At 28.2% G+C, this 17,990-nt stretch overlaps 2 protein-coding genes across 14 annotated transcripts in view; one reads left to right on the forward strand and one right to left on the reverse strand.

Annotated features, from left to right (window-relative positions):
• Nucleotides 1-17,990, forward strand: part of LOC127289758 (uncharacterized) — a 30,057-nt gene that overhangs the window by 241 nt on the left and 11,826 nt on the right. For 4 of the 12 annotated variants that reach the window (XM_051317885.1, XM_051317890.1, XM_051317894.1 and 1 more), the window contains exons 1-13: nt 6,274-6,498; nt 7,241-7,533; nt 10,480-10,762; nt 11,324-11,614; nt 12,832-13,017; nt 13,107-13,596; nt 13,691-13,924; nt 14,012-14,323; nt 14,389-14,520; nt 14,642-15,384; nt 15,535-15,733; nt 15,984-16,289; nt 17,251-17,287. In XM_051317885.1, the coding sequence (XP_051173842.1) occupies nt 10,524-10,762; nt 11,324-11,614; nt 12,832-13,017; nt 13,107-13,596; nt 13,691-13,924; nt 14,012-14,323; nt 14,389-14,520; nt 14,642-15,384; nt 15,535-15,733; nt 15,984-16,289; nt 17,251-17,287 (3,169 nt within the window). In that variant the 5' untranslated portion in view covers nt 6,274-6,498; nt 7,241-7,533; nt 10,480-10,523. Of the gene's footprint in view, nt 1-6,273; nt 6,499-7,240; nt 7,534-10,479; nt 10,763-11,323; nt 11,615-12,831; nt 13,018-13,106; nt 13,597-13,690; nt 13,925-14,011; nt 14,324-14,388; nt 14,521-14,641; nt 15,385-15,534; nt 15,734-15,983; nt 16,290-17,250; nt 17,288-17,990 lie in introns of those variants that run through there. The other 8 variants (XM_051317889.1, XM_051317896.1, XM_051317892.1 and 5 more) reach the window with 6 other exon arrangements.
• On the reverse strand, nt 380-6,130 carry LOC127289761 (histone lysine demethylase PHF8-like). 2 transcript variants are annotated; one of them, XM_051317900.1, is made up of 12 exons: nt 5,952-6,130; nt 5,392-5,477; nt 5,051-5,329; nt 4,825-4,966; nt 4,259-4,708; nt 3,976-4,177; nt 3,137-3,912; nt 3,014-3,067; nt 2,657-2,838; nt 2,374-2,576; nt 1,825-2,011; nt 380-1,743 (listed from the first exon to the last, which is right to left on the reverse strand). In XM_051317900.1, the coding sequence occupies exons 1-12, from the start codon at nt 6,047-6,049 to the stop codon at nt 1,664-1,666; spliced, it is 2,739 nt and encodes a 912-aa protein (XP_051173857.1). In that variant the 5' UTR covers nt 6,050-6,130; the 3' UTR covers nt 380-1,663. The 2 variants fall into 2 exon arrangements, with proteins under 2 accessions (XP_051173857.1, XP_051173856.1); XM_051317899.1 differs by having other exon boundaries at nt 2,657-2,847.

Raw genomic sequence — 17,990 nt, forward strand, 5'->3', positions numbered from 1 at the left:
ATTTGTGCAATGTCAACTTAAATCACTGAATTGCACAAATGATGAAACAATTTACTGTATATACAAAAAAAAACGCGAACTTTTTCAGTGCAGACAACCGTGTGTAAAGTCGCGCATGACACACTAAACTAACGCTCTCTTTGTAACTTTACGATACCTTCAACTCTTGCTTCAACTAATTGTTTTACTACCACCACATTTATAAACACATTAAGAAGGTATTTTTAATGACCAAGTTTAGAAAATTAAATAATAATGAGTTAATATTTCATACTTGATTTATAAATATATATTCTTATATTTAACAATTAAAAAATTATTTCATAAAAAATAAAATAGGTCAGGAATAAAAAAAAAAAAAATTTTTTGACATTTAAAATATGTGAGTGCAAAAACATATTTTAATTTCGAAGGTTTTCCCATAACTTTTATGAAATACAAGTACTATAAATGAGTTGGATTGAGTTACGCTAGTTATGCTTAATATCTAATATTAATTAACTATATAAGAACAAATAAATTGCATTTTGTCAAAATTAAAAAATTGTTAGTTTACCGCCTGGTATATAGTAAAAAAGTCTTTTTTCACAGCATTTATGGTCGCATATTTTGTCAGGTTAATGTTAATAATTATGTGTATTAAAAATTCAACAATCAATACTGAAGCAATAAAATTATAGAACAACATACATTCTGTTAATAATATTATTGAAATTAATATAGAGTATATATGTAATTTTATGACTTTAAAAATAGATTATATTATTCACAAATGCTTTTTTGTATGAATATATATATATGTATACATAATTATAACACCTTTTAAAGTTAATAATTTACCTTTCATATACAATCTGCGCTTTGCATTCAGAAAGGTAAATTTAAGAAAAGTATATGATTAAACAAATACAGCCTCTCTTAAGCCTATTCATTAAGTTGTTCTACAGTTTTGTATATTGTACGAATTATTATACAATCTCTATATGTAGTTACATTTATTTCGAATATTCAGACTTTTAAATAAATTGAATTTTATTGCAAGAGTTAAAACTTGTCAATAACATTTTTTTTTTTTATATAAATTTTATTTATATTATATTTATCAATTTGTTGTTTGACAACAAATTCCTACTTGTTTTAAGTTTAATGTAAATTTTTAAATACTCTATATTTATTGCCTAATTTTTATAAGTATATGGTATGTAAAAATACCAATTAAAAATTTAAGAAAATTATTTTATTTTAGAACCTCAGTAAATAAATAAAGATTTTGTCCTTTAGGAATATATTCAGAGGTTGATTGTCAACATAACTTTTTTTTCTCTTTCGGAATTATCATATTTACAACTAGAAAGAATATATAAAATGTCTAAGGTTTTTAAACCTTAACCAATCGTTGTATTATTATTTCTATATACTTTGTTCAGAATACTGTGCTCGGAAGTTTCGTTTATACATTAAAAAAAAAAAAAAAAAATTAAACAATACAAAATTAAAACAATAAACTACCTAAGTAAATATATTGTACTTGAAAAGATATTCTCTTGAAAAAAAATATTTTCAAATTAAAAAAATATTCGCTCTATTTACATATAGCAGTTCGGAACTACCAAAGTGATTATGAATATAAATGAAAATTATTCAAAATTTGTTTCTCATGGTTTTAATGTATCATTTTATGAATTTTTAAAATTTTTCCCAAACGCTGTTTGGCCGTTTTCATACCCTTTTTCGGTTTTCGCTCTGAAAATCGTTTATCATTAATATTTTTTTTTCCTTCATTAAACGTATATGCAATTTAATAAATTTTGATTTTTCTCTTACCAACTGGAACGGGAGCAGCAAGTTTTGCCTTAACATCTCTTAGTCTATTTGGACTGGATAAAATTGAAGTATAAGTAGTGGTACTTGCTTTAGGTGTACTTTCCCTTGATATTACAGAACTTGTCGCAGCTGATGCAATAGATATATCTTTTTGCTTCTTTTTATTGTACGTTCTTTTCGACGTAGACTAAATAAATTAAAAAGACAAGAATTGAAGAAATTTTAAAAATTAGTTTATTTATCAATATTGTTTGTTATTTTAGAAAAGAAAAATTTTTTATTTCAAAAAATTCTTTTAATAATAAATAAGACTAATTTGAAAATAATTTCCTCATTTTATTTCAAGGTCAGGTAATTCCAAAATACTAACAAATTTTAAAGTCATTAAAAATCTATATTCTCGAAATTATTGATGATAGAATTTGAAAAAAATTTAATCTCAAAGCCATGTGATTTAGTGATCAGTAATTTTATAGGTTTTTAATATTCTTAAATTATTTAAATGGATGAACTTCTATTTTTCTAATACATAAAAATATGGAAATTTACCGGTTGCTTCGCTCGTTTAGCAGCTGCGGCTTCCAATCCTTTTTCCACTGATGTTTTTTTAGCACCTTCACGTGCGGGACGATTAGTTTTTGGTAAAAGTGGTCCAACTCTTGCTTTTGGATTCCATGCTTCATCCTCCTCTCTTTTGCCTTTTGATTTAAAAACAAATTCCTCGTCATCCGATACGTCTAATGCCGGATAAACTAGAAAATAGAAAATCCGTAATTAAAATTTTTATCGAATTTTAATTAATATTTTTTGTTTTTTATAAAAAGATTCTTACTAAAATCGTCGTCCTGATGGACTTTGTCAATATTTTCAAGTAAAAGATCATCATCGTCAATTATTGCTCGAGCCGGTTTTATTGCTTTTTGCGTTTTCGTTGGTTTCTTCGACGTTGAAGAATAACATTGACCGCTAATTGACAGCATTCCGGCAATAGCATCCTGCGTCGATGGAGATGCCCTGCCAGAACTAACCGTTTTCAATTTATAATTATTAAGACATCAAGACATCAAAAAATGACGCATTGACCATTCGCAAAGAAAACATAATAAAATAATAATGATAATAAAACATTACAACAAACTAAAACTAAGACTACACACTTTAAAAAAAATTTTTTTTTTTAAATTCTTACCCCATATTTGGTGTTGCGGCCGGTTGTTCGAAATAGGAATTGGACACAGAAGGACTGAAAATAAATGTCAAATTTTGTTTATAAAAATACAGACAAAAATATGAAATAAAAAATTATACATACTTAACGTCCAATCGTTGACTTGTTGTTCCCAATGTATAAGCGGATGCTTTTAAAAGTTCTTCAATGCCATTCTTTGGAATTGTTTCATTAGGAATATTATTATCTTGTGTACATAAACGCTTAACTCTTTTTTGTGGTGTTTTCGTAACTTTCTTTCGCTTTGGCTCTTCGTCGATGGTGAATTTTTCCACATCACTTTCATTACTACCATCGTGAAAATCATAAACCGATGTTTGTTTCCACGTTAATTTCTTAGGCGTTTCAACTGTACTATCTATTGCAAAATTTCCATAAATATTAATATTGTCATTTGTACTTCGAACCATTTCCTTATCACCTAATTTAAATCTAATAACTTTTGGACTTTGTTTGCCGGGTTTTGATGCCCGTTTTTTAGTAAATGTCATATCAGTTGTTTTTGCTTGAGAATTTGCATTTTCCTTAACAAACGAAAAGGCAGGAAGTGGTTTAGGTAAAGTCATTTTTATAGGAGGCCTACAATTTGTTCGTGTTTCATTAATAACAGTATCAGTTTTATTTGCTTCATTATTAACTGTTGCAGTGAATGGACTATTTTTCATGCGATCTGCACTTTCAAAGTCAACAAAATCTTTATTCAATGGTTTTTTCTTTTTTCGTTTACTTTCACGTTCTGGTTTCGGTGGATTTAACGATATTAAATAACGTTCTGCATGTCGAATTTCTTTACTGATATCTTTCAGTAATTTTACACTATTTATAATTGCTGGTATTTGACTGCGACTTGCCATATTGTACTGTAATATTATAAAAATTTAATATTTACATGATATATAATAATTATTTTAATTTTAACTTACATCTTTATCGGTATTCCATTGTTTGAGTATACTTAATAAAGCCTTAATTCCTTGTAAAAAGTAGGCAGGACATTTTTTACCTTCATGATTCAATTCCTTTAATTCTTTCAATAATTTTTTAGCAGCAAACCAGTTGACTGTCTCAAAACCAGGATATTGGAATTTATACGGTGTTTTCATTTTTTTCTCTATTTCATAAATTCTAAAAAGAAAAGTAAGAAATAAACACGAAAATATATATTTAAATAGTAATAATATTAAAAAAAAAAAAAAAAATACTAACTGTATTTGCATAGGAATGTTAAGACTATGAACGAAATTTCCTCCAAAAACAAGAGAATCAACTGGTGTTAAAACTGCATGAATCCATCCTGTTGGTATTAACATTGTTTGTCCTTGTTTTAGAGTACATTTGTAACATGCATCAGCTTGATCACCGAAAAAAGTTTCACTTTGTGTTGAACTACACATCCAATGTTGATATAATTGTAAATTAGTGGGTGTTGGTCTGATGAGATAAAATATTTTTTCACCACGTAAAATATGATACCATACAGATGTGCCACCAAAATCAATATGAAAATCTGTAAAGCTATCCTTTACGCCCATTAGGCAATATTTTTGTACTTCTGGACGTTTCATTTCACTGTCCTCGGGCCAATCTCGTGGCCAAACTGTATTAACCCAATCAAGTTTACGTGCAATATATGGTGCTTCCACTAATGGTGCAAGACTGTAATTTTTAATATTACAATTTTATTTTTCATCTCTATGAAATTCTATCTATATAATTCATTATTAACTAATGAAATAATTATTTAAATAATGTAATAAATAATTTTTAAATACCCAGTATTTGTGAATTCAAGACTTATAACATTTAAAATTCTTGTACGAACAGATGCATTATAATATTCAACAAATTCTCTTAGTTTCATTCGTATATTATTTTGTCTGGCAACATCAATAACATCCATTTCTCGATCTCCGCCTAAAGTAAATATTTCAAATTTTAGTCATTTTTTTAAATTAAAATAATGGAAAAAAAGTTTGTTTTTTTTTCAATTTTTCATACCAATATAACTCTCGACATCGTAAACACTAAAATTGGACGGTGGCACAATCATTTCCAGACCTTCTTTTCCATCAACAATGATAGGCGTGTCAAAATTATTATTTTGTAAATATTGTATTGTTAATTGTTGACCTCTTACGTATTTTACAACTTCATCTGCTTTTGCAAAATGCCTCGATTTTAATTCTCTGATAAAAACTGGAGTTCCAGTTTGCACGGGTTTTGTTTCAGCATTTACTTCTAAATAATTATGACGATGCCAATTTGTCCTGGTTTTCACTAGAGGGAAATTAAAAATTTTAGTATTCGCAGATTCAAAATATCTTGTAATTTGTACTTACTTATAGATGGTCCACTAGTTGCTTCACATCGTGGACAATGAAATTTGTCAAGGTCTATTGTCATATATTCTCGTACATTAACACACCTTGAAAGTAAATATAGTTTTTACAATTAAATATTTTCACACAAAGGTAAAAATTAGCATTAAAATCATAAATAGAACAAAAAAATTTTCGATACTATTATTTATATTTTCGAATTCAATTTATATAAAATTTATCTTTTAAAAGTTACTATTCAATCGTGCAAATAGTTTTTAACTTAAAAACAGATTGTATTTCATTGACAATATTACATTTTTAATTGAAATTGATGTATAATTAAAAATACTCCTTGTAGGTTATGTAAGGCATAACAATTTATTTTTTTTAAGCATTTAATAAATTTCTCATTTTTTGTAATCAACTGATGCTCGATATTAAAGACTAAATAGAAAACTATGTTCTATTTTAAGTATAAATAAACTATTTAATAAATAATGGGCTTTTTCCTTGTCTATTTTAGTCAACAAGCTAGGGTTTGTAATTACAATCAAATGCCATGAAAACGAAAAACTTACGTTCCATGATACCAATCTCTGCAGACATCACATTGTATCATAAATTGTTCATCATCAAAAGGTTGACCGCACAAGCAGTATGTTATTGGTAATTCCATTTTAAATTGTTAAATTGTTTTTTATTTAAAATTAAACCACCACTGATGGTAATCTGCTTACAACAAAAATGCTATAAATATGTAACTGTCAGAGAAAGGAAATCAAATATTAACAGAGGTGGGAAGCTAGCCTTCTTGATATTTTCAATTTTAGTACATATGAATACGACTTAAGGTTTCAAATGCGTGTAGCCATTGCCGTATCTATATAGTAATTGTTCAATGTTTGTAACGTATTCAGTAAAAATAAAAATAAAGGTTTAAAAAAAAAAATATAAAAAAGGAAATAAATAAGAGAAGTAATGTACAAATAACGTACGAAATCTATATTCAATAGTATAATTCAGTTTACAGAAAATGTGGAAAAAATTGCAGAATTGAAAAAAAAATCGAAAATAGAGAATCAACTACGAAATGCTTAAACATTTCTTTATAATTTTCCTTGAAAAGTAACTTATCTTTGTAAAATTATATTCAGTTTAATTAACCTTTTATAATTCTATTATTTTTTTTCAGTTTTTCGTTTGTTTAATAAATTCAAACGAGGCACTTGAGTTTATATTTATATAACCTCTAAATTTTCACTATATTTTGATATTTTCCAAAATGTACGTTGAGAATGAATGTTCTATTTACGTCAAAAAATTTTACCCGTTACTAAACAAAACATTCAATAATTTATAAAGCTAATAAAAAAAAGCAGGTTTTTATTTACTTAACTTATGAATAACGTAAAACAGACAAATAGACGTCTATTAGATAATAAAAAGAAAATGAAAATTAATGTTTTGAAAACAACTGGTTCTAAAACAAAAGCAGTTCGCGAAATAAAGTAGCAATATAGAAACAAAGTTTCATTTATGGAATAGATGTTTATTTCTAAAAAAAAATAATTTTTCAATGATGTTAACATTATTTCTATTTATATAAATTCAATGCAGAATGAATTCATACATATGCTTTTTAAATCCTAATAAATGGAAATTTTATTTATTATTTTATTTATTCTAATTGGTGAAAAATAAATAATAGTTTAATTTAGAAACTACTGTATTAATTTAAGTATTAAACTACTGCAGTTTCGAAAAAACAGAACAAAATTAATAAATATTTTATAACTAATATAAAATATGCTTCTAATTTTTCTTTTTAAATGCAATTAATAAAATAAAATTTTTTTTTTTTTTTTAGGTAACCACCCTTTCCTCACATTGGAACTTTTGCGTTAACTCCCCTATTGGCTATATATGAAGGCATGAGAGGGGTTATGCCACACTAGGGGTGTCGCGAACAACCCTTAGCTTTCAGCGCCATCTGTTCCTTGGTTTTCACTGACATGACAGTGACCGGCCACCCTCCGAGATCCGTATACAGTGTTTTATGTCCGGACCTCTTGTTAATTGAGGCACTTAAGTCCTCTGAATTCGGTGTTTTGTGCCTTAAATCTAGTGACAGGCGTATGTTTTAAGTTTCAAAACTGACAGGTAAAGAAAATTTTAAATATCTTTTTTTATTTATTACAAAAATGTTCGTTATGATTTCACGTTTTCATCAGTGCTTTTCAATGCGATATACCGTGGGATACATTAATGTGTTGGATCGATTCCCCTCCTTGAGTCGTATAAGGGGATACTCTGTGTCTGCAGATTAGACACTTTTATTTCTATTTCTTCTCTTTCTAAATAAATCTCAATTAGAGATATAATTTTTATCATCCAATATTTCTAATTATTTTATTAATTTTTTTTGAAAATATTCTTTCAATTTTCATTGATCCCTCTCAATTTCTCTATAGTTGATTCGTCATTTTTACACATAGTATGTGTTCGTTTTTGATATGATTCAGAAAATCGAATGATGATTCATAGGGGCTGATTTTAATAAGGGTGTAAATTCTTCTCTTACAACGTGGTTAACATGACGTTCAAATGTAAAAGCGTATATATGCATCAAAAAAGCGCAGTGATTTAAAAAAGTAAAAGAATTTTTTTTTTTTAATGGAAAAATCACTGAATCAGAGAATATGTTGTAAAGAAAGAGATTTTATGTGACCTATTTAAAAAAAATTGAAAATTTCAATTTTTAAATGTAATGGCGACGAGAGGTGTTGATATGTACCCGTAGTCAGAGCTTTTCTCGAGATCGAAGTGAAGAAAGTTAACGAAAATCATGAGAGCTACTGCGCACGAACGAAAATACGGAAGGGTTTTTCGCTTGCTCATGACAAGTACGACTCACCTTCAATTCTGGTCGGTACTCCTTTTATTTTATTTTTTTTTCTCTCTCTCAACATCGGAAGTGAGTGTCAAAAACATTATAAGAGCTTGTTAAAAAGAACTGAAGAAGCACTTGTAGAATTTGTGCTTTAGTTAAAAATTAGAATGATGAATCCAAACATCTGGGAATAAGTGACAGAGACACATAATTTTTCATATATCAATGAATTTTAATATTGAAATGTAATTAAAAAAAAAAACCGATTTATTCTTATCTTTGACTTATATTCTTATCATTTGATACGATGTCAAATATTTGAAGTTAATTAAAATCATTCAATGTGCATGCTTCACATATAATTCATGTTAACTTAAGTAGAACAAAGCTGAATATTTGCATATCCTTATATTTAGTGCTTTAATTAAAACTTTCCTAAAGATTTATATTGGAGTGTGAGAATGAACGGAAATTTTGATTATCACAAGAGAGGAATTTTGTTGAAAAAAAAAAAAAAAATAAGCTCGTTCATAAAAACAGGCTTGGTAGTTTAGAAAATGTTCGCTTTATTTCAAAATATATTTATTATATCTATCACGTCAATTAATGTTAATTGCTAGCAATTTTTTAAAAGTTAAAAATTTTTACATCTTAAGTATAGATAAACTTGAACCGATTTTATAGTGTATGCTTACGCTATTTACTATTTTGTTTATTACAATTAATTTTTTAAATTGCCATTTATTTGATTACTGAAATTTCAATTTCAATTGAATCTGAAATAAAAATTTAAATATTTGATATTAAATAAATAATTAATATTAATTATAACAATTTTTATTAAAGTACTTTATGTTGAAAAATTTAAATTAATTTTATCTTTGATTTTTTTTTTGATAAAATGTTAAAGTTAAAAATTCAAATTGTAAAGTATTTGTTAAATTTCAATTTACAAATTTGCCTCTAGGTATATAAAATCGTTTATAGCGCTAAATGGAAGTTGTTTGACTTTATTGTAAAATCAATTGCACTTTTAAGGAAATTATTAAATTATTTAAAACAAATTTAACAAACAAACGAAATTTGAATAAAAATATATTCTTTAGTTTTATTATTCTATTATTATACTGTTATTCTATTTTATTGTATTATTGTATATTAAATGCATTTTAGCAAGATTGAATTCTTAAAATAAAAGAATATTTTTATCCTGCGAATATGAAGTTTTTAAAATATAATAATCAAGGAATAATAAAGTAAAAAAGCTTATCATCGTACAATTTTTATTAGCACTTAATTATAGATATTCTGAAGGGTGTGCAAAAATAAGTTTGCACTTTATACATTTATTTTCAATTTCAAAAAAAAGTTCAAGTTTTTGATTTAATTGAATTACCTTTACATATATAATATAATGTATAAACGAAAAAAGAATGGTAAAAAAAACTATATGTATACACGCGCATTGAAAAGATAATTAGAATTTTATATTGAAAGCTAGTTATTAATATAATGGTTTGGATTAAAAAAAAAAAAAAAAAATTACGCCTTTTATTAGATTATATATACATATTAGTATATATAAAAAGAAAAAATATTTTCATGAATAAAAAGTACTGCTTGGTACTCAAATTGTATCTGTTGATGCCAGTGACCCCCTATTGATTCCACACTCAGAGGAGCGCACACAGACCAGGTTCTCACCCCCGACCCCGTTCACCTCGCACAGAGTAGTCGTGTCCCATGTTTGTGCTTGTGGGCACGACACCCAGCCAAGCCCCGAGAGCTCGAGACTCAGCTAGGCGAAAATAATTTCTCCTTTTCTCTTCACCTTCTCTCTTTCAAAAAGGTGTAAAATGCCACATGCTCTATTCATTGTCCGCATATATATATGTATATATATATAGTAGAAAAAGCAATGAAAACAAGAGGACAGTAATAAAATTGTCCAAATTAAAATCATTTCTCTCTTGCTCTTTCAAAATGCGCAGCTTTCCACGAAATGTTATCAAAACAAAACGTTTCAGTAATTAAAACTTTTAATTGTATACGATTAAAATAATTTTTAATGGAGAAAAAAGAGTTTTCTCTTTAAAATAACGTATTTAACGAATATTACAAAAATCCAATATTTTTTTTTTTAAATCTGATTATGTTAAAAAAAGATTATAATTGATGTTATAGGTTCATTGTTTTTTTTGTTTTTTGGTTTCAAGATAATGGACAGGACCCTTTATGGAGAAATGATTGTTAATTGGCGATGACAAGCTTGATTTTGGAGAACGCAGATTTAAATCGACTTTTTCCAAAATGCCGGCCTAGAGGAGGGCCACCCCCGCTTTCAGGGGGTTCAACGCAAGCTGATCAGCTGCATGACCATCCTTGTCACTCGGAGGTCAACTCCATCATTGACATCTCAAGCGTTGCTACCAGCACCGCACCCTCCAATTCCGCGGTATCGGAAGACATGATCGACCTTGAAAGGGAAACTTCCGACAGGCAAGTAACACTTTTCTACATGTATATATATATATATGTATTGAGTGTTTGTGACCCAATATTAAGATTGTATTTTAATTAAAATATAAATTGAAACGATTATATATATATATATATATATAGAGAAATATTATTCGTTTCTCCAAACCATTTCAAATCAAAAGTAATTCCATTAGGATGGTGGAAATACGAATCAATTTAATCCCGTTTAATGCCGTAAGGAAATCCCGGAAATTGAAATCGGTTCAATTCCATCGATATTACGTGAATATTGCTAATATTTTAATTATTTATTTATCGTGAAAGCTAGAATTCAAATTCAAAACCCACATTATTGTGAATAAATTTATAAAATAATTTATTCCCAATATAATGATAATCAATATTTTCTTGACAAAGTTAATTAAAAGAAAGGAGAAGAAAAATATTTGTAGAAACAATTTTTTTTTGAGATGAAAATATAGTGTAGTAGATGATGCTAGATGAATGCCAATTAGCTTCAATTTTAATTGGATGTACATATATAATATACTTGTTAAGAGATTCAAGTTACATTTGTAGGTGTAGGAAACGAGCCAATGGTAGGAAAAAATCAGGTTCGCTGTCCCGTAGGACAACGAGTATGGTGCCTGGTTTCATTGGTGAAGGACAACTTCCAACTACAACCAAGGCATCGTCCTCGAGTTCATCATCTGCCTCTGGGCGTAGTGAAGATGCTCCAAATTACGGAAGCCTGGCCGGAAGTGATCATCAGCCTCAGTCTCAACTTGAGGATAGTGGAACAGAAGAGAGTCCTATATATATTCTCACATCAACTAAAGACGATCGCAGCTATAAACTCCGAGACTCCAGGTATCATAAATAAATATATCTTTTACTAATAAATATATATATGTAAAAGATTCTAATTATCAAAAAAAAATTCCAACTAATAATAAAATGATTCAATTTCTAAATAATTTATTATATTAGCCAAACAAATAATTATTATAAATAAATACATTCACATATAATGTAAATTCATTTTATAAAATTCACAGGTAAATAAAATCTTAAATTGCGAAATAAATTCAAATTCATCCCGTAAAAATTGAGCATAATAATCATCTATCCCCTTTAAAAACTTCAAGTTAACTGCGACGTGTTTCTAATAATAAACAGAAAATGAAAAACCTCTCTTATTAAAAAAAAAAAAAGAAAAAAAAAGATTAAATATAAAATTAATATTAATATATTGCAACAAAAAATTATTTGTTTTAAATGTTGCTCTAAATAGATTTAATAAATTTCTCTCCATAAAATATTGAAAGCTATTTTAATTTTCATATGTGGCGAGATAGGTTTTATTTAAATACCGGAAATCGACAAAAGCGTCACACACGGAGAATCAATGAATCAATGTTATTTCAGAAAGTAACTGTGTCCGATATACATATATTTATATATATTTACACATTGGAAAATAGTGTGTAGAAGTTATTGCTTATAAAAATATAATGGAATGGCACCCTATTTATTTTTAAACTTTATAAAAATGTGCATTTCGAAATTGTCAGGAAAAATTGAAAAATACAATTTCATTTGTTGTCAATTTTTAGATATTATATTTAAAGATACAACGAGTTTTCAAAATTACACATATGGATTTAAGGTTAAACCTTCTGTCATTTTTGGACTTTTTTTTTAAAAAATAGGTGCGAATTTTAATATTTTAATTAATTATTGATGAAATTCAATAACAGAAACTAATTTAAAATTTCTTTAACGACTTGACAGGACTTTTATTCACTAAACAATTGCTTTGTAGATATTTACATTTTTAAATTGTATCAATGGGTGTGGAGCATACTATTCTTATGCTTCATAAATAATAATGAAATCATATATCAGTAATAGCAATGAAGTGTTCAAAAGAATCAGTGATACATCAAAAATTTTACTCACCTTTGAAAATTTATCTAAACCTAATATTTTATTCACAAAAAAACACTTTTACACAGAAATTATTTTATTCTACAAAGAATTCTTTGACAATATTTATAACTGACACAATTGAATTTTTATTTTAGAATAATTGAAATAGCCGGTGGTCGTGAAGTCTTTTCGCAGAGTCGTGCAAAAGTAGCATCTCGAAAGTCACGCTATCTTACAGCTTCGAATTCAGTTCCAAACGATGAAATTTCATCTGAAAAATTATCTGCAAAGAAGAACAACAAATCTCCTAATAGACAAAGTGTGTGGGAATTAAGAAGTCGGTAAGTTAATCAAAAGAAACTTGAGTGCTTGCGTGACTAAAAGAGATATAAAGGCAAAACAAAAAAAAAATGCTTCAATTTATTTTCAGATGCGGTGAAACTAAGAGACATCGTATGAATCGAGAAGTGACCGAGACTGTCTTCTCATCCGAAGTACATTCTGTACGACGAAATCCAGTGAAATCAATTCTTGATTACGACTCACCAAAAAGTAATCGCATAATTAATTATGACTCAATATTAAATAGCAATAATATAGAGTATGGTGTACCAAAAAGTATTACCGATTTGGATTATGGACTAACGAAAAATTGTATAGACTATCAATCAAATCATACAACACCCGCTAGAAGTATGGCAATCGTTAGCGATGGGGAAGTTGTTGTATTTGATGATATTGACGATAATTGGCAAGGACTACGATTAGATTTAGGATCAACTAATACAAGTCAAATCAATAATACTAATTCTGATTTGGGCGTTGATGATACACACAGGGGACGAATACCTCCAGAACCTCCTAGTTCTAGTGTTGGCAGTAGTCCAACGTTTCATCAAAATTCAACTGAATTTTTCAAGGTAATTTTTTTTGATTATTACTTTTAAAAAAATAGAAGATAATAAAAAAAAAAATTTATCAAAAAGAAAATTCTAATAAAATATTAATCTACAGGTTGTAACACCAGCAAGTGATTGCGAAGCACATTCACCTTCTCCTGAACGTAATCACAAAGTTACCAGAGTAATTGGTGAATTACCCATTGCACAATATTCCGAAAGTCCTCGACGTTATGGAGTTCGTGAGAATTCTCGATTACCAACTTTATTGTCATCACCTTCTGTTTATATGACACCAAGACCAGGTTTCCCACAAAGAGTATTACCAAACACGCCTAATCAGAAAGAGGTAAGTTTTTTTCATTTAAAAAAAAAATTCATTTCTCGAATAGAAAAAATTTAATGTATTTTTTCGATTTATTTATTTTTTTATTAGAAAGAAGATAATTGCACTGAAAGTTTAAATGTACAAGAATCTGTGATAGAGTCGACTGTTCTACATTCTGAGGATCAAAATACAAATTCTCTAACGCCTTTAAATAAAACGGAAGTCGAGGACAAGGATGAGGATCCTTTGAAAACGTCTGTCTTACCATCTGAAACAATAAGCAGCCTTGTTTCACCTGGAGGCAGTACTTTTGATTATTTGTACGAATTTTCTGAAACTCGAAAAGTTCTTGAGGAATTTTTCAAGTGTCCACCTCCATCGGAAGAAAAGGAAAACAATACAGATTCTTTTGCTTTTCAAGTACGTTTTTGTTATATTATAAAAGCAAAATGAATATTACGTATTATATTGTATTTTTTTTCCAGGATCTTGAGTATGAACTCAGGAGACAAGGCGGTAGTTCCTACGTTGGTCAACGGTTAGCAAGTGGACTTCCAAACGAGGAAGTGTTGGTTCACGAATCTCCGAAAAAGCAAAAATCAGACTATCCACAAACAGTAAGTTTTAGAATTAGTAATTTTTTAGAAACAGTTTATTTTAAAAGTAATTAAACTACTTGATAATAATTGTTTATCAACTGAGTATTTAGTTTTCATTAAATAGAGTATTTTATTTCAGACCATCGAACATGAAAGCAATTTTCTGGATTTATCGATGGGAACAGGGAGCAGTGAAGATTTGGGAGAGACGGAAGTGGGATTACAAGTTGGACATTCTCGAAATTTTACCCTCAGTCCAGAAACGACCGACTGCGATAGCAATTGTGGTGATCTAGATAGTGAAATGTCCCTTATGATGATGGACAATGAATTGTTGCCAGCAAGTGGATTACTTGGATCAGTTGGGGATTTGGGAAATAATTCTGATTCCCTGAGGATATATACTAGTATGCCAGTACTCGAGGATGGCTTGTCCAGTGGACATGCAAGCGATACTGATAATAATAATCCAACTGTGATGTTGATGAAACGACAAATCAATGAAATTGAAAAGGAAATAATCCAAAGAACACGAAACGATATGCTTGGCACTGATAATAATGATACAATGGTGAAAGATGTCAGTTTAAATGTAACTAAAGATATTTTACATACACTTAAAACCTCATCACCGGATTTATTTGTTAAGAAAGAGAATTCCTATGACACTAGCGAATTGCAATTAGATGGTTTAGATCCATTGGCAACTCCACCACCTCCGGCACCTCAGGGAAGGCAAAGTGTTAATTTAGAAATTGGAGGCGAGGTTGAAGCTGCCATTAAAGACATTAAAATGGCTCTACAAAGAACAAAAATCTTACCTGCTAAATCACCATCTGAGGATCATTTAGAATCAAGTGTGAGTCCCATTTGGATTCCAAGGTAAGTTCTCCAACCCTATTCAGAGTATTCCAAAACGCATGCTGTTTATTAAAATATGCAATTCAATATTGTCAATATCTATCAGCATGAGTTTTGGAATACTTGCGATGAGAATTACACAATTTCATAATACAAGTTCATCTAACTAAGATATAGTTTACTCGATGGCAGACGGAGAGTCTGCACTGAAACAAATAGCGAAGATTCGGAAATAAGAAGGGGTCTCGAGGAAAGAGAATTAGAGGTCGGCGAAGAAGGCGTTGATGAAGAAGAAGCCGATACTGATCTTGAAACGGATCGACTACTTGGTCAACAAAGAACAGACGATCAAGGATTTTACGATGACAAGGTAAAACCAACAAATTTTGTTTATCAACTAAGATGTTGCTTAGTCTACAGAAAAGATGTAGTTACTTTTTATGCTTAAAATAATTTTTTTTTTTATAATACTCTGTCGACTAGCAGAATCTTAGGAAACTAGATATTAATTTCAATCCTTTATATGTATAACATATAATAATAATAATTAGCCAAGCAACGTGTGTTAACTCAATGTATAAACGCTCTAACGATTAATATAATGACTTGATGTTGCACAGGGGTGGAGGAAACCTAAGACTAGGACAATGTTACCATCAATGAGTGCAAAAATTGCAACTCCAAAGCAAACGCCACCTAAAACCTTAAGTGTCACTCCTTTAGAACCAATTGCACAATCCGAACCGTTGCCATCAACTTCGGCCTCTATATCCCCACCTCCTGTAGTTACTGTCATTCAATCATCTCCTTCGGAACGCGAAATATCTTCCCCTACACAACCTTCGTCGAGTCCACAGAAGACCCCGATTAAAAATTCTCCCTCACCTCCCCAGAGCCATCAGGAATCCAGCAGTAAGGTGAAAAAGGTGCCCCTTCAAATGCTATGATTGTTAGCCTCTGCCTCTGCCTCTGACTATGGCTTGTAGAATAGAGATTACCTTGTAGTAGTCTGCAATGCCAACAAAAAAAAAAAAAAAGAACAATTATGTCATGTTTATTTTTTTCACACACATACACACACTGATTTCGAATATTCAATTTTTTTTTATTGCCAATCACTTAGAATTTAAAATCTTGCTTCGATTGAATGAAGATATTTTCACTGCTAAAGAACTAATTTTTTAAATAATTAATTTTATTTTCACATCAAGGAGATTTAAATTTCGAGAAATTGATGACTAAATAAATTTATTTGTTAGTTAACATTTAATTGGAACAATAACAAAAAAAATATTTTGCAAGTGATAATTTTTAATTATATCATTACAAATTCTGATCGATGAAATAAATTATTATTATACACTTTTAAAATACTTTTGGTATCGATTGCATGAATTTTGTTCAGCATTGTAACAAACCGTAAAAAAAGGTAGTAAAATTGTTAATTTCAAATTGTTTCTCTATAATGAAAAAATTTAACTTAATTGTTTGGGAAATTAAAATTATTCTATAAACTAATAAATTGCAAATTATCGTATTATTAAAAGCTGTTGAAATTTATGTTAAAAAAAAAAAGATAAACAGTATTTGAAATATGTGAATGTGAAAGAGAATTTAAACTGATATTATTTTCGACTTTAAAATAGTATAATTTTTCTATTTTCACGGGTATAAAATATTTTCATGATTGTATGTTGCACGACTGTATGTTTTTTTTTTTTTTGTAAAAAATTTGAATAAACCCATCGTGATTATTAAATTTTAAATGTTCAATTTTAAAATAGAGTTTAAAATATAAGACAAAAATCACGTTTGGTTTTATATTCATAGAAATAAAAAATTTTCGAAAAATTTATAACAAAAATAATAATACTGCTATTTTTTCAGGATAAAGAAGGGAAGAAGAAGAGCAGAAACAAAGAAGGTAATGTTAATTATTTTTTGTTTGATGATTCTGGTTAATTTAATTACAAATCCAATTTTGTTTGGGAGTTATTAATTTTTGCTTTTCTTGAACAATATATTAACCTTTTTAGTAGATTATTATTTCCTTGCGCAACATTAACAACCTTAACATTTTAGCCTCGTTTTACATATTTCCATTATCACTGAAACTTTTATTATGATGGTTATATTATAAAAGTCGTTTACCTTATATTAGTAGTTTTCAATTTTGTTTTTATTATTTTTATTTACAATGACAGATTTATTTTAAAATAATAAATTTAAATATTGAGGTAAATTCAATTGTTTTTTTTTATCACTATTGATAGTAATTCTTGTTCGTCTATCTTCAATATCCTGTTTTTCATGAATCTTTATCATTAAAATATAACGATACCAAGAAGTTTATAAATTTTAATGCCTTTAATGAATAAAAAATCGATTCAGAATTTAAATTCAAAGTTCATATTTAAAGTATTCATTTTAATGGGTTAATTTATTAAATAATTATTTAATTAATTTTTATATATTATTTTATAATAATTGTATCACATAATATTTATGTAAAAAGTGCGGGTATAATATGTAAGTCAAAATGGCATAGGTGAATAAATTAGAATAATTTTTATGTAATGCATGATTAGTTGTTTTACTAACAAAATTTATTCTGGTATTTAAGGGAA

The sequence above is a fragment of the Leptopilina boulardi genome, unplaced genomic scaffold (assembly GCF_019393585.1).
Source record: "Leptopilina boulardi isolate dan_hultmark-lab unplaced genomic scaffold, ZJU_Lbou_2.1 LbouV2_51, whole genome shotgun sequence".
NCBI classification, from domain to species: Eukaryota; Metazoa; Arthropoda; class Insecta; order Hymenoptera; family Figitidae; genus Leptopilina; species Leptopilina boulardi.